The 26,234-nt window shown below is 29.4% G+C and overlaps 1 protein-coding gene across 2 annotated transcripts in view; it reads right to left on the bottom strand.

The window, feature by feature from the left end:
* Positions 1 to 26,234, bottom strand: part of LOC117170252 (elongation of very long chain fatty acids protein AAEL008004-like) — a 175,489-nt gene continuing 149,255 nt past the window's right edge. For both annotated transcript variants that reach the window (XM_033356890.1, XM_033356889.1), the window contains 3 exons: positions 20,727 to 20,864; positions 14,692 to 14,934; positions 1 to 1,086 (listed from right to left, as the gene is read on the bottom strand). In XM_033356890.1, coding sequence (XP_033212781.1) covers positions 886 to 1,086; positions 14,692 to 14,934; positions 20,727 to 20,864 — 582 coding nt within the window. In that variant the 3' untranslated portion in view covers positions 1 to 885. The remainder of the gene's footprint in view (positions 1,087 to 14,691; positions 14,935 to 20,726; positions 20,865 to 26,234) is intronic.

The following is a 26,234-nucleotide window of genomic DNA, read 5'->3' as shown; positions in this document are numbered from 1 at the left end:
CTTCCGTACTAGAAAGCTTGGAAATACTTTTATTTGGAAATATTTCAGATTCACAGACATCGAAGAATAAATAATTTACATATTATATGTGTCTATATTATACTGTTTTCAATGAATTATATAAAACCTTAAAGATTTTCAACAGTAGAAGGCTAAACAAAACTATCTTTCGAGTAGAAAAATAACAATAATGAAATGCCTGTTCTTTTTGAGTTGGTGTCTTTTAAGAGTTTCTTACAAAGATACAAATTTAAAAAATGAATTAATTTCTGTTCCAAACTGGAACGTTTCGAAATTTATACTCTATTTAGGTGTACATAGTGTCAAGTTTTAAACATTTAAACATAAAAACAATGTTCATCCAAACTTCAAAGTCCGGTAAGCCGAAACTTCTTTCACCTTCAAATTTGAAAGCTCTCTGAGAAATAGTCTGATGCATCGGAATTGCTACGTTTTCTACTTTCAACATTATTATGAAATTTTTCTATAGAATAAGTTACTTATAAACCATATGTATATTTATCTAATCTCCTTGACGTTAAACTTAATCTTTATCATTCCAAAATTGAAATATCATTAGTATATTTTGATTGGAAATTCGGAAAAGGTTCTTATTTACATTAACGCTTAACTGTACAGCTTCTTAACCAAGGAAATTCTTTTTAAATAATCTAGGACATTATCAGACGTCGAGACCGATTCGATCCGAGAATCTTTGGCGTGAAAACGCCGTCTCGCGATTCCTTCCTCGATCTACGTTCTCAATCTTCTGCTCGGACGATTCGCCCATGGCCATTGCGATCGAGAATCAGGCACGAGTAGGACTAGATTAAGGCGAAAGGGTATCTCGTCCATTCGAAAATCAGGATTCCTTCTGCCGTTTCTCTACTCGGATTTGAGCTCCTTGGCCTTTGTTTTGGCGACAGAAGACATTTTTTCCTTGCGATAGGCCTGTCTGTAGAAGTCGGAGAACAAGGCGAAGAAGATCGTTGAGTGGAGCAAAAGAAGTCCAGCGACGAGTTTTGGATACCCGCAGTCGAAAACCAAAGCCTGGGCACTGTGGATGAAGACCAGGAAGAATTGGACCTGTAAAAGAAAAATGGAAGAACGTGATGAACATCGAGTTGATTTATTGCTCGAGTTTCAGTGGTAAGTAAAGAACTCAAAATTAACTTCATTTATTAGTCTCAAACTTATTCGCTCCATACAATTTCTATCTTCAAACGCGAATGTCGGAAATCCGACTCAACTCGGGAGATGGTTTTCTGCAGTTTTAATCTCCCCTGATCGAACGTTCAGGCAAATACGAATACTTTTAATAGAATCGAATTGTGTCGGGGGTTATCACTGGTTGTGATTAAATTCACAGTGATTCTTAGCTTATTTTAGGAAAGAAAAATTTGCTCAGGTCCATCCTGAGTGAAGGCGAGTCAAATAAAATTTTAGCATCAAATAGCACCCGTGCATGGGCACCTGTTTGGTTTTCAAACAAAGGCAATGATGCGGGACTGAAATGAACTCGCCTGCATTTCAATTATATTCACCATTTTGCTAATATCTTCGCAAGAATTCATTTTTTCTATATAAGTGTGTTTAAAAAATAGTTTTTATTCTTTAAGAAATATTTAAGGTAGTTGCCTTGCCAAAAGTCAGATATCTGAAAAAAATAGTTTTTCTATATGATTTTAAGAATAAATATATTATAACTGATGTCATTTCAAATAACAAACATTATTTTTTATGAAAAATATTAAAATTCACAAAAAGCATTCATTTTAACCATGTTTTTTGCAACTGCATTTTTTCTGACTGTCGCTTCTTACCAATTAATGAAAATCAATTTCATTCTTAAAAAATGGCGGCTTATTTTTTCCGGGAAAACATTCACTACAACTCTGCTGTTTCCAATTTTTAAAAAACTAAATAATTCTAAAATATAATTATTTGTTCAAAAGTGTTGTCTTAAAAAAATTGTTCTAACGATTTATAGCCATAGAAGCCATAGAAAAATGTACTTTCAAAATGTTGAATGTTTTTCCGGTAAAAAAAAATCAATAGCACAAAAATGGTTAAAGTTAATGTTTTTTTTTTGTGAATTTTAATATTTTCATTAAAAAAACTAATTTATTTGGAATGAAATCAGTTATAATATTTTGATTCTTAAAATCGTAGAAAAAATATTTTTTTCAGATATCTGACTTTTGACACGTCAACTACCTTAATTAAATAATAAAATTATAATAATTATTATTCATTACTAAGATATTACAAAAAAAAGTTTTTCCAATGTACTTAATCTATTGTTTGCCTCTGAGCACTGAGCGAAGTGAATTCAGCTTCTTAGACGCTTCTTAGCGCTACTGGGAATGGTGGTTTAGCATTTCGCCACATGGTGCCGAAAAATGGAACTAGAAAGAGTAGTTACAATTTTAAACACATATTTTAATTTTAGCATAAAAATTGTTTTACGATTTTTTTGTGAAGTATAAAACAATGATTGAATACTAAAAACAAATATTCATCAAAAACAAATAGATTTAAATAGAATTTTCATTTTATATAGAGAAAAAACACATTTTTGTGAAATAGATTAAAAAAAAATACAATTATTTCATTATTTTATGTGAGTTTCAATGCATTGTGAACGTAAATAAAGTTTAATTAATGTATATAGCGACAAATTTTATCCACTACTGGAATTTAAATACGAATTCTAACGAACTTTTAAATCAGATTTTTAAATAATAAATATTTCATGTATAAATTAATTAAAATTTACTTTGATATCATTCTTGCTTTAAAATAAGTCCATTCAAGTTTATAATCTTTTGGAAATCACAATAAAGAGAACAATAATTGTTTTTTTTTTAGTAAAATGGTTCTGTCAAAAAGTGTGGTTTTTTACTGTATAATATGTAAATTCCATTCGATAAAGACTTATTTTTATTATCCCAAAAATGCTTTAAACTTCACAAACAAAAAATGATTAAAACACATTTATGCACAAATTAAAATGCATCTTAAAAATCGTGCCTATTCTTTCTAGTTCGATTTTTTTTCACCAGGTGGCGTATCGAGTTTAACCGTTCTCGATACTTATCACAATGGAACTCTTAAAATTGAAATTTATAAGTAGAAAAACTTGTACCTTTCGAATTGAGAGCACGACAATTTAAAAATATTTTTTCATTAGAGCTTTATATATAGAAAATATTTCATTAATAGTATTTCAAATTGAACTATGCCTAATTCCGCGAATCCCTCTTCAAAGTTTTAATTTTTTCAAATTAGTTTTCAAGTCGAAAACGTTTAAATTCGAGTAATTTTATATTCAATTATAGTCTTCCTCTTTCACCTATTTCCCGTTTTCAAAGAATTCCTCTTTTTCCGCCTGTTTTCAAGAAATTTCTTCTTTTCCTCATTTTTTTTACTTGTATACGAACTAAATTAGCAGAACCCTATAAGAAAATCCACCTATTTTCGGTTGACAGTTCATTCTTTTCGGTTCAAAATTCGATTATTTGGCTGACAATTTAATTATCTATGTTGCAAATTCATCTTATTCATGAGAGATGGAAGCTTCTAATGTGTCCCCTAAGGGTTTAAATTTTTCTTACACCTTCTCTATTCCTTTACACACCCTTTACACACTTACTTGGTGGTGGAAGGGGGACCTACAGTTTAAGGTGGGTTCCGAACCACCAAGAGCAACAGCCTTAAGTACTTAGAGAAAACCTTTTTCTCTATAGAGGTACCGGTCCCACGACTCTCCGGAGATGAACAACTCCCTTGCTAGGCTAGTGTTCACCGCATGGGCCACCGAGACTCTTCCAGAGTCTGAGGCGGGAATCGAACCCGCAAGCCGAAGGAGTGGGTCCAAAGCCTACGCTTTAGCCCCCACGACCATCGTCCCACTCTAAAATTCATCTTATTTCTTATACGTTTGGAATACAAATTTTCTTTTTGTGGTAGAAAAGTCATATATTTTAGTATAGAAAATTGATACTTTGTTAAAAATTCAACTGTATTCTAAAATTTTCGTCTTTTTACTTCAAAATTCAACTATTTGGTTAGAAACCCAACAACTTTGTTGAAAATTCGAATTGAAAGTTAAACTGTTTGGTTACAATTTTTTGAAATTCTATTATTAGGTTGAAAATTCATCTTTCTCCGTGGAAAATTATCTTTTTTGTTTTAAACACCAATTTTCAGGCTTATAATTCAACTGCTTTGGAAAAAATTTGTCTTTTTGGTTTGAAAATTAAACTGTTTGGTTTAAATTTAACATTTTCTGTTTAAAAATTTGAACAGTGGAAAATTAATATTTTTGGGTTGAAAATTCAAATTTTTTGTAGAAAATTTGTATTCTTGGCTTGAAAATTCTTCTTTTTAGGTTTGAAATTGATCTCTTTCAGAAGAATTCTCATATTTTTCTGTCTAAGTGTCAACTGTTCAGTTGAAAATTAATCAATTTCGGTCGACTATTCAACTATTTTATTGAAAATTCGACTTTTGGTTGAAAATAATCTTTTTTCTTGAAAATTCATATTTTCAAACCATATTTTTAATTTCCTTTTTTTTTATAAAAATCGTCTTTTTGTTTGAAAATTCAACTGCATTGTAGAAAAGTCGTCTTTACTGCTTGAACTTTCAACAATTTTATGGAAATGTCATTTATTTTGTTTAAAGTTAACTTTTTTGTTGAAAATGAATGAAATGAAAAATCTCTCGTGGCTTAAAATTCAACTATTTACTAATAATTCGTCTTTTTGATTTGAGCATTTCTCTTTGTAGGTTGAAAATTCAACTGTTTGGTTAAAAATTCAACTTTTTTCTAAAATCGTCCCTTTCGATTGAAAGTTCAACTATTTTGTTGTAAATGCAACTGTTTTATTGAAAATTATTATTATTCGTTCCTTATATTTGAAATTTAATTTTTCCAGATGAAAAATTTGCTTCTATTTTTTGTTGAAAACTGAACTTATGAATTGAAAGATCAACTATTTCTTTCAAATTGCATGTATTTTTATATTCTCATCATTTATGATTGAGAAAGTATTAGAATTGTCGGAAATTTGACATCACACTTTTTTAACTGATCTCCACGTTTCCAGACCCCCTGAATCCGAAAATCAGGTTTTCACGATGGCGTCTGTCTGTCTGTCCGTCCGGCCGTCCGTCCGTAAAAACGATAACTCTCGAAAAAATGAACGAATCAAATTCATCTTTGGCACACTTTTTTTGGTCCTAAAAGAAAGGAAGAGTTCGTGAACCAGCCATTTTTAATAAAAATTCAAAAAGTGAGCGCATTTTGAAATTTTTTGAGACAACTTTTTTCTGAATTTTAAAATTCTATGGACGCACGATATGAAAAAAAGTCAAGAGAAGAAAAACATTTCTTTTTGAAAGCCCTACAAGATTACCATAACCAATTTTTGGATTTTCTTCAAAAATAGAAAATTCAAATTTTGATTGCACAAAAAATAATGAAAAATTCCATTTTGTGGACAAACTATGTAGGATACGAAAAAAGATGAATTAACAAAAATTGTTATCCTAAAAAAGCTCTACAATTTCGTTAAGGATCACTTCTTGATAGGACGCGTACTTTTGGTTTTATTCGTGAAAAATAACATCGAAAAACAATAATAAAAAAAATGTGTGGATAAATGACGAAAGCTACGAAAAAAAAAGATTTAACAAAACCTGTTTACAAATATCGGTCGGAAATCGAGCGCGCAGTGCGAGTGTCACGATGAGAATGTGTACCTCAAAGCCTACAGAGCTTTGAGAAACTTAATCTTTAACAATACTTAATTAATTAGAAAATTCAGAACATGAAGACGCATGTAAATACTGCCATCTAAAAGAGATCTTTTTGGTAAAGTTTTTTTCAAGCATTCCAAATGCAAAGAATAAATATCCGAGCGCAAAGCGCGAGATAACTCATTATAGAGCGCAAAGCGCGAGATGCAACCGTCGTACGTAGCACGTGGTGAGAATGTGCCCGCGAAGCGGGAAGATTTTTTTAAAGAAAATTTATCTTTTTTTGTAGTAAATTAATCTTCTCGATTAAACCTTCAGCTGTTTTCTCGATAATTGAGTTTCGTAGAAAAAATCATCTTTTTGGCTTGAAAATTCAACAATTTTATAGAAACTTTAGCTAATTTGCTAAAAGTTAACTATTTGCTGTTGGTGCAATTTCAACTATTGAGTTGACATTTCACCTTTCTTTGTTGAAAATTCACTCCTTGGTAAAAATACAAATATTTTTTTTTATTGGAAATTGAACAATTTTGTTGAAAATTCGTGTTTCTTGACTAAAAATGGACTTTTTTGGTTGAAAATTCATTTCTTCGGGTAGAAAATTAACCTTGTTGGTTGAAAATTCAACTATTTTGTTGAAAAACGGATATATTCCGACTTTTAATCTAAGCAATATGGTACCCATATTAATTGTTGGTTCAAATACATTTCCATATTATTCCCCTATTTTCGTGAAAAATCACCCTATTTTCCCTATTTAAGAGCAATTTTTGGCTGCGAAGGATGCAATTAAGATTTCGGGTTCACAAAGGCTTCCTACCGACTCAAATAAGCCTATCGGTTTTTTTTTTCGGTAGAACGCATAAAATACGAAATTTATAAAATCTTTTGAATTTATTTAAAATCTTTTGAAATTTCTAAAATCTCTTGTTCACCCAAAATTCGAGGATCACTTAACCGCTCGGATGGACTCCTCTTCCAATTCCAGAGCGTTCTTTGAAGAGAAACTTTGACTGGAAAAGTGCAGTTTATCTTTTCGCAAGGGTCGTGTGGACTCTTGGAACATGCCAGGTTGAACCTGGTGAAATCCAAGCGATCAAGTCCACTCCAGGTACGAATACTCGTCTGGTCTTACAATCACATGTGCTCTTTATGCCAGTTTGTGTGCACATATATCGGAATGCCAAATTATTGCGCCACCGAGCGTCGTAGTCCGGCAAAGCAAGTAAGTTCCAATTGCCCAACGAGTACTTTTAACTTTCCTTTCCCCTCCATCGCGAAATTTTGCGTTGGTGACCTCAGAGCTCGGCCCAGAATCCGCCACGGATCGCAAATTAAAACCGTGCTGCACCTCTACTCTGGGGCGACCAATGACCATAGCAGACTTCACACTCTTTCCTCTATTCTCCGCTTTTTCCCTTTGTCAGAGAATTCCTCTTTTTTCCCTTTCTATTTTCAGGAAAATTCCCCTTTTTCTTATGTTTTCACTTAAATGTAAATTGAATTAGTAAAACCCATTAAGAAGATCCAACAGTTTTTGGTTGAAATTTAATTCTTTTTGATTCTTAAGTCTATTATTACATTTTTTGTTCAGAATTTGTGATATGTATTCGAATTTTTGGATAGTAACTTCGTTCTCTTGGATTAAAAAATCAACTATTTGATTGAAAATGAAAAAATTTTTGGTTAAAGTTGAATCTTTTTTTGATTGAAAATTCACATTTTTTGGTTAATAATGAACTCTTTTGTAAAAAATTTTATTATTTTGTTAAACATCCGCCTCTTTGAAAGTTTAACTACTTGGTTGAAAATTAATCTCTCTTGTTTGGATATGACCTTTTTTGCGAAAATTCATACATTCGGTTTTATAAGTTAACTGATTAAAAAAATATTTAACTCTTCAGTTTTAAAACTCAAATTTTTTGTAGAAAATGCATCTGTTCCGGTAGAAAAATAACTTTGTTGTTGTAATATCAACTAATAAGATTTTGGTTGAAAATTCATCTTTTTGGTGAAAAATTCAACTGATTGGTTGAATGTGTAACTACTTTCTTAAAAAATCCTTTTTTGGTTAAAGATTAAAGAAAAGGAAACTTTAACTAGTTGGTTGAATTTAATTGTTTTTAATTTAAAATTAAAATCTTTTTTGCTTGAAATATCAACTACTACATTTTTTGTTAAGAATTCATCTTTTTTTTGTTTAAAAGACAAATATTTGGATGAAAATTCATTTTTCTTGGTGTGAAAAGTAATAATTTTAATTGGAAATTTACCTGTTCTCTTTTTATTAAAAAATGGATCGTTTTGTCTTTATTGAAAATTCCACTATACTTGGTTGAAGATCTTAATATTTTGTTAAAAATTTAATTGTTTGGTTGAATTAAGCTGTTCTTGGTTAAAAAAAAAAAGATATTTTGGTTGAAAATTCAACTATACTTTGTTGAAACAGGAAATAGTTTATTAAAAATTCATGTTACTTTTTGAAGATTCATCATTTCAGTCAAAAATCATCTCTTTGGTTGCAAAATTAACTATTTTGTTGAAAAGCTTTCTTTTCTGCGTGAATATTAATCTAATATATTAATTAATATTGATATTTTCATCTTTTTGCAACTGAAAATTTAACCATTTCATTTTTAGTTAAAAATTCAACTATTTGATTGAAAATTTATATATTTTCTTCAAAAGTAGCTTCTTTGGTGTGAAATTAATCTTCTTGGTTAAAAATTAATTTTCTTGGTTGAAAATTCAACTCTTTTGTTGAAAATTCCTCTTCTTTTGTTGAATTAGACTGTTTTGGTTTTCATAGAAAAATCCATTTTTGTATAAATACAAACTATTATGTTTTTCATTTAGAATTAATCTTTTTTGGTTGAAAATTAAACTATACTTTGTTCGGAGTGGAACTAGTACTTTATTAAAAATTTATTTTTTGATTCAAGACTTACCATTAATTTCTTTGCCGGAAAAATCAATTATTCTATTGAAAATTCTATTTTTGTTGTTCATAAGAAATCTTTTTAACTAAAAGTTTAACTATAACACTTTGGGCTGGAAATTTACCTTTTTTAGATGAAAATTCAACTATTTGGTTGAAAATTTATCTTTTTGATTGGAAATTCAACTATATTTGGTTGACAGTTAAACTATTTTGTTAAAAATGCATTTTTATAGTTAAGAATTAATCTCTTTGGTTTAAAAATGATGTATTTTTTTAAGACCTCGTTTTATCTGGAATTCAATGTAGTACTTACAATAATTCTATTTAAACACATGTATTCACCTGTTATTACCATATTTTCGTGAAAAATCACCCTATTGCTCATGTTTAGAGTGGATTTTGAACTTTGAAATCCGCCTTAGGCATAGATCACCATCAGAAACTTCTGGCTTCTCCAACCTGGTCCCACATTCTCCTTCTATTTCTATTCCTTTCTCAAATCCTCTCGAATATCCACATCCCTTCCCTTGTTTTAAACCTCTCTCCTAACTCTTTGACAACCTGATAAGGTGTGGAGATGAATTCCATTAAGAACCTTCCCAAATCGGGACTAATTAGTCACTTTCCTTTTTTCTATTTACGTCTTTCATTTCGAGAGGTGAAATTTTTGTTTACTCGCACTTGTCAGAACAAACACAATGTAGCACATTTCGTCTAATAACAAAAAGTTGAAAACATTACTTTTCCAAATGCATTTTTAAACAAAGTGGTACACTTAAAGTTTACTCAAATTGTCACGAAAACATGAAATTTGGCAGGAGTGCTCTTTTTGTATTTAGAAAAAGTTTTAAGCTTTAGAAATCATTTGCATAAGGCTATCCCGAAATCTTTAAAAATAAGAATTAGCGATTAAAGATTAATGAAGGTTTTCGAAGATTTGAAATATTTTCGAGATCTCCGGCGGGATTCAAAACTGTTTTTATAGTCGCTAAATCTTGGAATCTTTGATTTTTTAAATTAAATGACGACTTTGAAAAAGATTTCCGTAGTGAAGAGCCCCGCGGTGCCATTTTTTATATACTTTATTTTTTTCAACTAATTAATATATGTAATCTGTGGACCACTCTGTGGTTAAATACAAATTAATGCCTTTTTTTTGTAACAAGATAATTCAGCGGCTTTCATTATTATAAAGGAGGTTCCAATTTCTAATCAACCTATGGTTTGTTTACAATTTCGCAAGTTTGTTATTTGTCGCTACCTCAACTAACAATTTGATTGTTTTTTTCTGCGTTTGAACTACTCCTTCTGTCAACTTGGCCTATATTTAGTATTTATTATCAAATTAAATTTTGATAATTAATTTATAAATTCATATTTCCTGACGTATAAAATTTATTGTTGAAACTCTGCATCATAATAGCCACTTGCTGGTTGCTTCATATATCATCTTTCTACTTCTCCAGATCTAACCTACGAAGAATAATCCTCAGCTTCCTAATTAATAAAGATCTTTTCTTGGCATGCCTTTAGCTATGCTTTAACGTCATGAGGCCTAGAGAAGATTAATAGCCCATAAATGCATCTAATCTCGCGATTGTATTTTCCACCGTCTGTTTCACTCTTATTTTGTCCCAATTTAAGGATCTTAACTGCAAGTTGTTGTTGGGGTTTGAGATACATTTTAATTCTAGATTCTGCTAGAATTTATTCATCTGTTAAACGAAAATTAAATCTGCACCTGTCTTGGGCGGAAAAACACCGTTCACTTTCATTGACTTGAATTATCCCATATCGAATGAACTTTCACAAGATGAAATCGGATTTAATTCTTAGGCTGAGTCGGAAAATCCCTCAAGGAATTATACTCTTAGTGGATAACTTTGGTCCGAAAATTGAGGTGCTTTTGTAAGTATCCAATTAAGTGACCCAGAATCACATGATTAAAATGATATTGATAGGGAAATATCAGATAATTTCAAAAAAGGATACCTAATTTTTTCACTCAAGATTCGAGTTATTTTGTTTGTTTTAATTAAAATAAGTAACTTTCAATGCTAGAAATTTATAACGATTTACTTTTACGCCCTTCGTTCCCACTTTAATAAATATAAGCAATAACAATTTAATACCTTTTGAATATTCAAAATAGAAGTTTGAAGATAAAATGGTTTAACTGTGAACAATTCCATAATAAGAAATCAACGTTCACAATTTCAATTTAGGTTTCTTCAAAATTGTACAATTTCAAAACTATAATTGTTCCTAAAAATGGCGAATATCTGTATCTATTCGTAATTGTGCGATTGGATACATTCATAAATAAAAGCTTGCGAATTATAACTTATAAATCGAACAATTAAGAATCGAAAGACAATACAAAATTTATTTAAGTAAACAGAATACACCTTTAAAATTTTCATAATTCTACATTGGATTGATTAAAGTTTCAAAGGTGAAAGTATTCAACAATGAAAATGAGAATGTGACATTAAGCAATGTTTTTAAAATCAATTTTAATAACCTAACAGATTTAACCATTTTTAATTATAATATTTAAAATTGGTGTCATTCGAAATTGAATAAAAGTTTCGTTCAAAACTGAGAAACCTACCATGATCATTTCAAAATGAGAGAGCCATAATCTTGTACCATTCAAAATGATAATAGATTTTGAAATTTTATAGTTTACGATAAAATTCGTTCAAAGAACCTAAATGGCCATTTAATATTTTAAATATTTTAATTAATTTCTTGAAAATCAAGCAGTTTAAAAAATAATTGTTTAAGATTAAATAATTTAGAAATTCAATCTTTAAATGGTCAAAGTTGAACCATTTGAAATTAAAACGTAGAAATCTTTAAGCTAGTGTACATATTTTAACTTTTTTTGTTTCAAATTTCACCAATTAAAAAAAAAAGTTTTTTTTTCTCAAACTGCGTCCCGCAACTTTTTCGTTTTGTTACCAAGATTTAGTTTCTCCTGAAGACAATTTGGCTACCCATATTTTTGCATGTTTTGAAACTAATATAAAAATATCGTTTCTTTTAGACAAGTATGAAATCATGTCCAATTTTGATTTTTAGCGTAAGAATCACTACACTGAAAAGAATATTATACAAAAGTAGTAGATCTAGAAAAATGTAACCTTTTCTGGCATTTCGAATTTTTGAAATTTAACTACTAAACGCGTTTCCTCAAGAACTGAATAAAATTTTCGTTTTGTTTAACAACTTTATTTTATTCAGTATATTTTACATAAGTAATATCAAAGAAATACATGGATTTAAAATTTCGATCAATTTATTTTATTTCCTTTACTTAATTTTTTTTATTTTACTCGAAAATGGTTGGCTATACAAAAAAAGTTTGTAGGATACACAAAAAACTTTCTAACTTTAAAGCATTCGATTAAAAAAATTAAAGAAATTAATTTTGAACTTTTATTTAGCTATATTGAATCGCGAAAGGCGAAAAAACACTTGCGAAAGGAACTGTGCGTACCAAAAGCACCGTTTTTGAGTTAGAAAGAGTTGCACAATTTGTTTTTATTTTAATTAAAAAAACAAGTAATTTCATTCGAGCTATTACTTACATTTAGCTTCATTTAATTTCGAAAGGAAAGTTCAAAAACAATTGTCTTGGAGAAACTTTCTGAAAAATCGAACAAAGAGTTGCCTAAGTTTTTTTAAAATCATTCAATCAAAAGTAACAGTAATACATTTCATTCGAGTTTTTACTTAACTCTACTGAAACGTAAAAAGAAAAAGCTAAAGTAAGTAATCATTTAAACAAAAAATACCAAAACATGGTCTTTGACCCACTCCTAAATCGAACTGGACCATACTCTTTTACAGAGATATGAGTTAGATTAAAAACGTTAGTTTAAAATACTTTCTGGGCGCCTTTTCGGGGCCCAGATGCCCCAAGACCCTTCATATGATTTCATTTCGATCTAAAAAATGTCGTTATTTTCGACCCGCTCTATATGATAGCTGTTATTTTTTGCTGTTATTATTACAATAATAATTATTATTTATTATAGTAGACTCTCATAAAGTGCCTTTTTCGCCAATTTACTCTACCTTCCATTAACTCCAAATTCTGTGAGCGTGTTGAGTGCGGCATAAGATGCGCGTACACTACACGATGTTCAAATAATCCGCTAATGCGTTACAGAGGTATTTTTCTCCAAGTCCAAAGGGCGTGGCTTAACCCTGCGGTCACTTAGAGAGGTCCTCGCACTCGAACAACGTGCACTTTGTGAAAGTATACAATATTTCATTTTAATTTTAAAAAATTAATCACACTCAGTTTTCGATATAAGACCCCCCGGTTTACGATATTCCTAGAACTGATAGCCTCAGCAGAAAGAGATGATGTGCTCAGCCAAGAGTGATAAACAGCTCGTGGGCCACACTCTCATTGGGTTAATTACATAAGGTTGCGCTATGCGTCCAAAGCCAGCAGAAAGGATTCATGCGACCCTGTCTGTTTACGTTTGGATTCTCCCGATTTAGAATAAAGGCAAAGACAAGCCATGCCCGAAACCGGTCTTATATTGGGAGTTAAAAGTAATTTATTCGGATAATTAATCAGTTTGTTTAATTCGATTAACTTTCTTAAAAAAAATGGGTCATTATACTTTTCTTTTTTACATTCTTATTATTTATGATTGAGAAAGTCTTAGAATTGTCGGAAATTTGAGATCACAGTTTTTCAACGGATCTCGTGGTTTCGAGACCACCTGAATCCGAAAATAAGATTTTTACGATGGCGTCTGTCTGTCTGTCCGTCCGGCCGTCCGGCCGTCCGTAAACACGATAACTCTCGAAAAAATGAGCAAATCAAATCCATCTTTGGCACACTTATTTTAGGTCCTAAAAGAAAGGACGAGTTCGTGAACGAGCTATTTTTGATGAAAATTCAAAAAGTGAGCGCATTTTGAAAATTTTTGAGGCCACTTTTTGTGAATTTGAAAATTCTATGTCCGGATATTTATAATCTTAAAAAGAATGAACAATTTATCCGCATGACTTTTTTCGATAAAATGAAAATTCTCAGAGATATAGCGTGTTCAAAAATTTTTAAATCAACTGAAAATCAAAATTTGAAGCCAAAAAACGCACGATATAAAAAAAGTCAAAAGAAGAAAAATATTTATTTTTGAAAGCCCTACAAGATCATCATAATAAATTTTTGGATTTTCTTCAAAAATCAAAAATTAAAATTTTTATTGCACAAAAACAATGAAAAATTAAAAATTCCATTTTGTGGACAAACTATGTAGGATACGAAAAAAGATGAATTAACAAAAATTGTTATCCTAAAAAAGATCTACAATTTCGTTAAGGATCACTTCTTGATAGGGCGCGTACTTTTGGTTTTATTCGTGAAAAATAACATTGAAAAAAAATAATAAAAAAAATGTGTCGAAAAATGACGAAAGTTACGAGAAAAAAAAAAGATTTAACAAAACCTGTTTAAAAATATCGGTCGGAAATCGAGCGCGCAGTGCGAGTGTCACGATGAGAATGTGTACCTCAAAGCCTACAGAGCTTTGAGAAACTTAATCTTCAAGAATACTTAATTAAGTAGAAAATTCAGAACATGAAGACGCATGTAAATACTTCCATCTAAAAGAGATCTTTTTGATAAAGTTTTTTTCAAGCATTCCAAATGCAAAGAATAAATATCCGAGCGCGAAGCGCGAGATTCAACCGTCGCGCGCCCTAGGCGTGCTCAAACTTGCGAGCGAAGCGAGCCGCGCGCGTAGCACGCGATGAGAATGTGTCTGCGAGGCGGGCAGATTTTTTTTTTGTTAGTTTGCGATATCAAAAGTGAATTATTTATGTGACCCACTTTAATTCTTTTCATTTACGGGGCGAGTTTTGCGACTCAGCAAGAAATTTTCTAATATTGAGTTTCGTTAGTATCAAATGAGTGATCGAGACCTCTCGAATTTCATTTTGTCACTTCTTACCAGTTGCACTGAAGTGAGGTGTTTTTTCCACCAGAGGTATTTCTGGTACTCGGGCCCCATGGCTGCCAGCATGTAGTATAGATACATGACCACGTGCACTCCATTGTTTATTAAATTTCCGAGGGTACCATGACCTCCTGCGATGAACTTGACGCAAATCCAGGTTTCAAGAGGAGTCAAAGAATGGTGGTAGAGATGCAGGAACGTCACTTGGCTTTCCTTTTTCCGCAGGACGAAGAACATCTGAAAATTAAAGTCTAATTAGAAACAATATATTAGAACAAAATGGTCTTCTTATAGCCTTGAAATAATTTGAAACTTTAAGCATTTAAAATGGAACAATTTTAAATTTCAGAATTTTATTCAAAAGTGTTCAAGAACTTCCAAATCGAAGGCTTTCATAGATAAAAATATGTGTAGTTGAAACGTACAATGTTGACCAGTTTAAAAATGGAATTTTCGGCATTGGACTACTAGAATTTAAAAGTAAACAAAATGGAGAGAATTTTGACCCAATTTCTTCCTTTTTCTCCTTTTTTACAAGGGTTCTATTCATTTATTAAGAAATATAAACAGAAATTCAAGACATTAGAAATAAGTTCCTTTGAATGAGCTTCTTTTTGTTGATATAAATTTCAAATATTTCATGAACGATTTATTTGCTAGTTTTGTAGATTCGAAGGGCATTGTCGAAATCGAAGAATTCACGAATGATCAAATGAAGAAAATTAATTTTGCAACCATAAAAGACTTCAAAACGACCTACAAATTGTGTTTACATATTTTTTTAATAACATGCATAGTTTTTGTTTTAATCGTAGACAATAACATTAACATTGAAACATGATGAGAATGTGTTCTTGAATAGGGCAGATATTTTTATAATAATAACAACATTTTAAAAATACTACAGGAATACTTGCAGAATTTTTATCAAGACTTTTTTATCTTTTTTAATTTTCTATAGAAATTCGATAAAAGTATATTTCTACATCGACTATGGCATTTTCTTTACAATTATGACCTTATTTCAGTTCACTGCCATTGATTTAGTTGAACAGTAGACACTTCAATTGAATAGGGATTAATATTTACCACTCTTGTTTAGCACGTATAACACAAGTTCATACAACTGTTTTAAATTGTTCTTAGGTAAATCAGTTCATTATCCCGATTGCAACACATCTTAAAAACAGTCCTTAGGCTAACAAAAACATTTAAACTGTCTCCGCCTCTGACACGAAATGCATAAATAGTTAACTCATCCGACGAACTATAATTTTTCAACCCAAAAATATGAATTTTTCACCAAAATAGTTAAATTTTGAACCCAAAAATATGACTTGAAGAAAATTGTGGAATTTTGTACCAAATAATTAATCAATGGAAAAGAGTTGATTTCATCTAAAAAAGATGAATTTTCAAAAAAGCTTCAAGAGAATGATTTTTCAATCAAGAAAAAATAAAACAATGTCGAACAAATTGCTAAATTTTCGTTCCAAAAAGACGTTTTTTTTACCAAGCATTTTTGTAAAAAATTTCAATATTTCAATAAGAAAGTTCAATTTCAACCAAATAGTTGAATTTTCAAACCAAAAAGACAAAATCAAATTAAATAAAATTGTTGTATTTTCAACAAAATAATTAAATTTTCAACCAAATAAGAAAAATTTTCACCAAAAAAGATTTATTCTGAACTAAAAATGTATCAGTAGACTCCCCAACAAAGAAGAATTAAATATTGGGTTCTACTAATTTAGTTTGCATTTAAGCGGAAGAACGAGAAAAGGGGAGGAGCAGCTGAGATGCTGCGATCCCTGTAGATATGCACAAATATGAATTTCGAATTAGAAGCGATTTTGAAAACGGAAAAATTTATGACGCCCGATGACTTCGTGCAGCTGTTTATCTGGGTTTTGTACTTTTCCCTTTTTACCTCCCCATTTATACCTCCTTATCCACGCTACATCGTATGATAACAATAATAATAATAATAATAATAATAATAAAACTGTACCCCTTGAAAAAATTAGAACATTTAGATTGAAATAGTTTCGGGAAGCTAGAAAATATTGTGGACCAGGAAAATACGCCTGCAATTATTATCGTATGGTTCATTGTAGGAAGTAAATAATGATTTTTCCGGAAATAAAGTGATCATCGGAGACAGAAAAGTTGTGGCTAGACTTGTGTTTTCTTACTTAACGGTATATTTCATTGATATTGTTTTCAGCGTCTTTGCAAACAGTTGTCTGTGTTATTACGCGTCGTGCCGCGTCTCATTGTCAGTTAAACGTGTGAACGGCTTGTCCCGATGTTACCGACCTTAGACTCATCAAGCACTTTTTCTATTAGAATTACTTTTGTAGTTTGTGGTTAATAATGCAAATAATTAGAGTTTTGCTGCTCAAAAATTGAAAGATTTTTACTTTTAGTGATCATTGACTTCAAATAGCTTTCTTATGGTTTGTTAGGATTGAGGTAGTTTGGATATGCATTAGAAAATTTGTTTTCTTGAATTTTAGTGCATATCACGCAACTTTGTTAGAATCCATACCAAATAAAACTAATACCTTCTCATTATGGATGAGAATGTAAAAATGCACTTTTAAAATTATATTTCGAGGTTTTACAAGCCCCGTGAAGTTTAACACGTACATAATTTTCAAAAGGAAAAAATACGTCTTTGTAAATGCTATTCAGAATCGTCTATATTAGGTTTATCGAGTTTACCCTCAACATTTTACTTCACAATTAGCCATAGAATACAAATTAAAAATGACTTTTTGTATTTCACCCCTAGAAGTTTTTTTCAAAGGGTTCCATCAAAATCACATATGTGAAAAATTGTATTTTGCCAGTCTTTAGTGACAATAATTATTTTTTTTTCGGTTTCTTTGAGTAAAAACTGTTTCTAATACATGAAATATTATTTTCTACTGACAATTAGATTTTTAAATAAATTCTTCAAATAATTTATCATTTTTTATATCAGTTTTATCTTAGAATAGAGTTAGAAAGTCGTGTTTAAAAAAAATTTCAACTTTATTTCGAGAGAAAGGTAATAAATAATCAATTAAAGTTAAATAACACAATTTAAAAAAAATATTATTCATAACAATATTGACTTACAACAATGCTAGAAACTTATGTGTAAATATTTTATTATTATTCCTAATAATATTCTCTTTGAATAATGCTAGAAAGTTGCGATTTTTCTGAAACTTTCAACTTTTTGTCCATTTTTAATGTGAGAGAGGTAAATAACTAATGCACTTTAACAGAATTAATTGTTTACAAAATTTACTATTATTTATAACCATCTTCTCTTAGAGTTATGTTAGAAATTTGTGTTTCTATATGAAATTTTTACTTTTTCCTTAACTTTTTAGTTATGAAAAAATAATAAATGAACATCAACAAAAAACATTCTTTAAATAGAAATCCATGTTTTCTGAACGAAGTATTTTTGGTCTTTTGCTAATGTTTTAAATATAATAATGTACACTAAGAGGCTCTTTGTAGGTAGGAAAAATTACATTTAATATGATCCATGTAGAAAAATTGAAGAATATTTCAAATTTCTGGTTCCATTTCAGAAAAATATATCCACAGAAAAAGAAATAAAATATTTAAAAAATGATTCTCTCTGATGATTATTTATTACTTTTTCATAACTAGAAATACAAAAGTAAAGTAAACAAATTCTAAAAAACCGCAAATGTCTAGCATTGATATGAGAGAAGATACTCATAAATAATAATACATTTTTTAAACAATTATGTTTCTTAACTTGCATTCATCATAACTACACTCTAATTGAAGCATGTTCTACAACAGAGTGCTTTAAACACTGCTCTGCATGAGGATCATTTTGCACCTGTATTCACGTATTAGATGACCCGTATGACAAATGGTGCATAATGCACTGTTGTAGCGCAAGCTACAATTGAAAAAGGGCAAAAAGTGGAAAATTTCAAAAATAAGCCGCCACTACCTAGCATCATTCTAAGAGAATATTGTTATAAATAATATTAATTTTTTAAAACAATTATTTCCGTTATTTTTAATTGATTATTATCTCACGTTAACTGAAAAGTTGAAGGTTGAAAAAGAACTTGAACAAACCGCTTTTTGAGAAAAAACTTATTTCAGGATAGAGAGTTGCATAATTGTTCGCATTATGTTCTTTCTGGTATATAAAATTCATACACTTCCGACCACTTCCGGGATATAAAGTTTAATGTTATATTTTTTATTTTTTTCTCACAAAATGCGAATAACTGCTAAACTAATATCAACCAATGGTTTACTTTGGTCATAAATTAGTAGTTTTTTAAAATCAAAATAAGCAATTAATATTGTTTAATAAATATTTTTATTGCTTAAAGATCGACCGGAAAAATATAATTTTTATCCAGGAAATAGCATAGAATTTGTATCTGAAGTTTCAATGGCCACCTTAAAAGAAAGCATTTTTTGAAATTTAAAATTCTATTTTTGTTACCAAAAAACCTGTTGAGGATCGGGTGTCCAACATTTTTTTCAAAAATTAAAAAAGGGCCAATTTTGTTGATAGACCCGTGTTTTTCAAAATAATAGTCATAATCTACCAAAAATTTTTTCTTCAATTTTTCGATATTTTGCACCAACAGATAGTCATTAATTAAAAATACTAATGTATGTAAAATTATTAATTAAATTAAAATTAGAAGTAATAGTTCACTTACATATATTTGTGCGTTTAATTATATTATATACGTAGAGCCCTCTATTCAAAAATGGTATAAAATATCGAAAAATGGAAATGGACTTTTTTCTCTGAATTTTTTTAAGTAAACCAAAACCTTCGATTTCTAAAAACAGTTGCCATTTTGTTAATTTTCACATTTTTTTTAGGATTCCGAAACATCAGAACGAAAGTTTTAATTATCTTGCCGTTAATTACTTTAAAAAATTTTAAATTTTTAGAAAAAAAATTGTTTTATTTGAAAAGAAACAGTTTGTTTTTTCTTTGACTTGCGTTTTTATGTCTGAAAATATTAATATTGATGATATTGAGTATTCCATGAGATATTTTTATCAAATATCCTTCGAGATGAAGAAAGTAAATATTTGACTACATTCCTTAAGTCAATTTTACCAGTTATATAATTCTCATCAAGGAAAAATTGCACCCCTCCCTGTATTAATTGAGACACTCTTGTTGCAATAATTCCCTAACAATTTAAAATAAGGGTGCAATGACAAATAAAGAAAATATATTAAATCCAGCCTATTCGAGAAATCTACGAAGGAGCATTACATGCATAAAGATAATTACAACTTATGACTATTTGCGCGGACACTTGTGGTCTATCGACATTGCTTAAGACCATTGCCATGAGAAATAGGAACATTACGACTTTATAATCGATTATCAGATGGAGTCTATCATTTATATTTTTATAATTTTCTTATAATTTTTTTCTATCAACAACTTATACAATTTTCCATCTGAAGGTCTTGTTCATTGAGAACAACGCGAACAATTTCTCCAAGGACTTTTTACTTACACCAATTATCCAAAAGAACATTTTTTCCACAAAGTTATGAATGTAAGCATTGAACTATTGTTAAGTTTTATTACGAAAATTACTGTAAAACCGGAGAAATTTTCAGTTTTATCTTTTGCGCGTTTCTTTTCCCTTATCGAGAGGTAATTGCAGGTAATTGTGATATGTAACGACGCACTCTTTCAAGTGATCATCACTTCGTGAATGAGTGAAAGAAAATTTCTTTCCATTTTTACAAATATTATAGAGCTGTAAGAGCAAAATATCTGAGAAGCAACGCATTAAAATCGACTAATAGTCGGCATGACACACTTATCTGAATCGCATGCTTTCCAATCAGATTGCTGTCACCAATAGCCGGTTTTTACACGTTCTTTTTTCGTGAAGGATATTTATTTCAATTAAGAAGTACTTTAATCAATCCTAAATTCTCAAAAAATTTCGACATTTATGAATATATAATTATATTCTTAAACCTACCGTGTCGGCGAATTCGGTAAATTTGCTTATGAAATACCACCAGCATAGATTTGCCATCCTGAGGGCTGACGGGTTATGAGAGTAGTCAACTGGTTGGCATTTGTAGCTGTAGTCTAACAACCATCCTGACATTAAGTGCTGAAAAATAAAAAAGAGGTCAGTTTTGTGTTGCGATTTTTAATTATTTTTATTCTATATCTGACGAAATTGAAGGTTTATATCATTTTTCAGGAGTATTTGAATTAACAAGATGAGTGCCGGATAGTGTGGTTTTCGCTTGGATCCATAATTAATGTAAATAAATTTCAGGCGCTCAGGCGGTAGCGCGTCGGATTTCTCGTATGAAAGTTGTGAGCTCGATTCTCCTTGCCTATACTTCTTTCCATTTTTTTCTTGCATATTATTTATTAAAATGTTTAAATATTAAATTCGCTTAAAAATTCTTTTTAAATTAGACAAACTTTATTTTAGAAATAATTAGTAAAGCATGAGCATTTACATTTTTAAATAAGAGAATAAAAGTAAATGAAATTCGTTTAAAAATAAAAAAATTTCGTTCATATTCTAATTTAAAAAGGTTTAGACAATTTTTAACCAAATGATCAAATTAATAAAGTTCATAGAAAATCAATTTTTTTTCGAAAATCGAGTGGACCTTTCAGCCACAAAACCGGACGTTCTACCATCTGAGTTATTCGGGCAGTTGAAAGGTATTTTTTTCTAATATATAGGACTGGCGGTGAAAACTCCAAACTCTTGAAAATTGCCAAATATCGGGTGCTAGGAATCTCACAATTTTACTTTGGAAACATGACCATTTTCATTCTCTTAAAAAATTTTGGTAATGAGATATCGCATAGATTGTTGTCGAAAACCTGATTAATTGAGACACTGTGTGAATTTTCTTTTTTGTGAATGTTTTCAGGTTTCTTTGTGCTGAGATTTTAAATGTTTGCAAACAAAGCGAGGATTTTTAAGGATTACGAAAAAATAAGCATATTAAAAATTTTGAAACATTTCAAGAAAAAAAGTTAGAATTCTAGTGGTTTTTTGTTTTGAAAAATGAATTTTTAGATAAAACTGAAAAAGATTTTAAAACATTTGAAATTATTTCCGGGAAATTCGAAACAGAATTTGGAACATTTTCACAGGAAAAATTTGAATGACTTTAAAAGATAATTAGAAGCATTCGAAAAATATCAAAAATAATTTAAAATGTGAACAGATTCTGAAATTTTATGATTTATGAAAACTTTAAATGATTTTTTACTTAAAAAGATAGTGTTAAGATAATATTTTAAAAGGTTTCCGAAAGCTCTCAAAAATAATCTGGAATATTTTAAAGCAATGTCTTTAATTTTGTGGGATACAAGAACATTTAATCACTTTGAAACATATACATTTTTAAAGATTTCGGAATAAAATTTGAAAGGGTTTCAAGCATTTTGAAAGAATTAAAAAGAAATAAGATTTTTTAGGATTCCTGGAAAAGTTTTAAATGATTTTTTAATTTCATAAATTAATTTTTAAAAAATATTTTAAAAGTTTCAAAATATTAAAAAAGATTTCCAACACACTCGAAAAAGAATCTTCGAAGATTCTAAGGCAATTTTTTTAATATTACGTAGATTTATGAGAATATATAAAAAGATTTTAAAATCGTTTCAAAAGATTTCCGAAAATTTTGAAAATATTTTATTTATTATTTTATTATTTATCAATTTTGTACTTTTGCTAAATATCATGAATATCTTTTAAAATTAGAATTTTTTCTCAAATTTGGTGAAATCCTGTAAAATAAAAAAAGTTTCTTCAGAATTTACTAGATCCTTTTTCGATATACCTGAAATGTTTAAAAATCTGTTTGAATTTTCCCAAAAATCTTACACATTTTATAATAAAATAACCTTAAAACGATCTGATGATACTTTCCTCAAATTTAATTTAAGATCGAATTGGTGTAAATGTAATTTTTAGCGTAGTTTATCGCCCTGAAGGGAATTAATTTACCTTAAATGTTAAATAACAAATATAATTATTTTTTTAGACATTTATAAAGTTGGTAGAAACTCTCCTCGTAATCACAATTTGTAACTTTTTCAAATCGTCCCATTAGGGCCATTAGCATTCAGTTCTTCAATACTCCGGTCCGTCTTTGTATATAATATTAATGTGTTTAACTTCTTCAGTTTATGAGTACCTAGCAAGCGATTTCTGCATAGTTAACTTTAGAGTTGAGCGTAGCTACGTTTAAAAAGGGTTGCCGCCCAGGTACTCATTAAACGTTTTTCTCCTATAATACTCTTTCTTACCCACCGACTGACTACAGCTTGCGTCAAAAACTCTGTTTACCGATTTACTCATGTTGTCGAATTCTTCGAGTAAAAGTAGAATTTTTTAATGCTTATACGCCTAATTCTTGAAATCACTTAACAAGCTTGTAATTTACTAGAAACTACTGATTTTAAATAAGAATGAGCTCGTGTACATTTTTTATCACTGTATTCAGTTAATATCATAAATTATGGGTTTCTGATGCTTACAAGTATCTAGTTTTTTCACTTTTTGTTACTATATAATCGACCTTTTATCACTAAATCTGAAAAAAATTTAACTGCAACTGATCACATTTTTTGGTTAATTACTATAGTTTTATTAAATAATGTGAATTCTTTGTTTTCTTTTTTAATTATATCGTGCTGATTGATGAGCACTTTGCGTCCTCATAGAGTTTGCATTGATGACTTTTTTTAAATTATATAAAATTAATAATTAAAATATTTTCAAATAAAATGTTAGGGGCTGCTCTAAATGGGTTACCCTATACACCGTAAAATACAAAGATACGCTTAGGTCAGTCACTTCGTCTTGAATTAAGGAATATTTTTTTTTCTTTTAACGACTTTGAATTAGGTTAATGGACAACATTTTCTGTAAAAAATAGATTTTTCAAATATTATAAATCACCAACGCTTTCATTATTTTCAATTAAGGGTATTAATATTATAATTCAATGGATTCGTCTCGAGTCAAACACACTTGTATGTTTTTGCATCAACTTAATGAATTATTTTAATAAAAAAAATTTATCTGTGAAAAAATAATTTTTTAAATATTATAAATTTCAATAACTTTCTTACTCTTCAATCCATTTTATTAATATTATAGGTCAATCGATTATCTTCGAAGCAAGGAATATCTTTTATTCATGCATCAACTTTGAATTGCAATGATGAAAAAAGAATGACGTGAAGAAACTTTTTTCAACTATTTTAAATGACCGTAACTTTCTTAGACAAAAAATATTAATTTTATTTCTCGATCAATTCGTCTTGAAGATCAAGAAATATTTTATAATCTTGCATAAACTTTGAATTATGTGAATAAAAAAAGTTTTAGCATAAAAAACTTAAAAGATTTTGAATTCGAAAGTGTGTTTAAGCAATGCAAAGCTAAAATTTAAAATGTATGAATACTCTATTTTCTTTTAGTGAATCTGAAAAATTTCTTTATCAAATTCAATACTTTAACATTTTAAGTCATTTTAAAATTCGAAATACATTCGGGGTTTTTAGTTTAAAAATGGATTGTTTAAAATTTTGAAAAATTCAAATTTTAATACTTTACAAATTTGAATCCTTTTTGGCCGTTTTGTTTGAAGTTTCTTTAATTCGGAGGATTTTTCTAATTTGATTGATTTTCATCAAAGAAAACTTTCATATAATGAATGAAATGAATGAACGTATTAAATATTTTTCTAGGATCAGATTTTCTTCCTGCTTTTAATGCGGTAATGCATTGGGGTAATGAGGTAATGGATGAACACGTTGCACCTTCAAGTTTCCCCACTCTTAATTAAATTGAACTAAGGGCACTTTATTTAAACGAGCTATCTCGCAAGTGACAAAATCCACGCTGAAATCCAGGGGAAAATCCACGTGGAATTTCACATGTTAATAATTGAAATCATCCATGCGACATTTTACGTTGACTTTCACGTGGAGTTCTTGGAATACTTCCAATTTATATACAAAGTATTAATTATAGTGAGGCTAAGATAAAAAATCTTGGACAGAAATATTAAATTATACTTATAAGTATCATGATTTAATTATTAACGGAGGAAATTTTGAAAGAGGATATATTCTTGATCACGAGAACGATTTAAAACATCAAAAATATTTTATTGGCCAAATTTTATGCTTTCTCGGAGGTTTTTATATTCCCATGAATTGATTTTCAACGACCTAAGTATATCCAATTTAGGAAAATAAATTCTTTAATGACAAAAACCATTAAAAAATCATCTAACTTTTTTTAACTTTACAGTTTCTAATAAAATAAAAATAAAAATTACGCTAATCTGATTGATATCCAGCTTTGATAGGATTTTGCGCTTGATTGGCCATTCAGACATGTTTATTTTAATTTAGAGATCTAAAAATACATGCATTTTACTATGTTTATATGAGAAAAACTTTTTTTATATTGAAAATAGAACAATACGATACCTAGTGCATTCGGTCGTGACTTCGAGACGCGTCGATCGACCAATTATTGATACTTGAAAAACTTGAAACTAATATCAATTTTTGAAGTTTCAAAAAAATGGTTTATTCCGTTTATACAAGAAAAAATTTTTGAAATGCAAAATACAGCAATACTATATGTAGTGTATTTGTTTTAGGCTTCTAGGTGCATTTATATACCCATTGTTGAACCTTTTTTGACTCGCCAGTATCCATTTTTGAAGTTTGAAAAAATGGTTTATTCCATTTATATGAGAAAAACTTTTTTGATACAAAATACAACAAAAGTATATACCTATTGCATTTGTTTGCATCTTCCAGACGCATCTGTATACCTTTTTATAATCCAGCAATGCCGATTCATAAATTTACAAAATTGATTGTTTATTTTGTTGATCTGAGGAAAACTTTTTTTAATATTGGGAATACAACAATATTATATATGATACGTACCTACCAATATCGTTTTTAATATTTTCAAGAAAATTATTCACTTTGCTTATAGAAGGATTTTTTATATTGAGAGTATAGCAATACTGTATTTGATCTAATTTTTCGCGTATCAGCGACGTGTGGGTCAATCTATTGACGAGTTTTCGATGTCCATTTTTAATTTATCAATAACGACTTAGAGTGTTTAAAAAAAGTAACATTGTTTATATGAAGAAGACTTTTGTTTCAATTTGTAATACAATACTACCGTAACTTAAAAAGTTGTTCGTGGTATCATAACACGTCGATTGACATTTTTATGGGCTCTCTGTTTATTAAAAACTATTTGAAGCCTTTATTTTTTCTTTTGTTAGAGAAAAACCTCCCTACACGATGAAGCAAATTCACTTGACACCTATGATGAAGCAAAGTCTTCATGAAATACTACCTTGATCAAAAAGTTCCCGGAATTTATTTTAAAAATTAAAAATATAAGTTTATTCTTGAATATTGATGTGGTCCCCTTCAAAGTAATTCCCATCGACTG

This window comes from Belonocnema kinseyi, chromosome 3, assembly GCF_010883055.1.
Source record: "Belonocnema kinseyi isolate 2016_QV_RU_SX_M_011 chromosome 3, B_treatae_v1, whole genome shotgun sequence".
Lineage (NCBI taxonomy): Eukaryota > Metazoa > Arthropoda > Insecta > Hymenoptera > Cynipidae > Belonocnema > Belonocnema kinseyi.
This window is presented reverse-complemented; position numbering and strand designations above follow the sequence as displayed.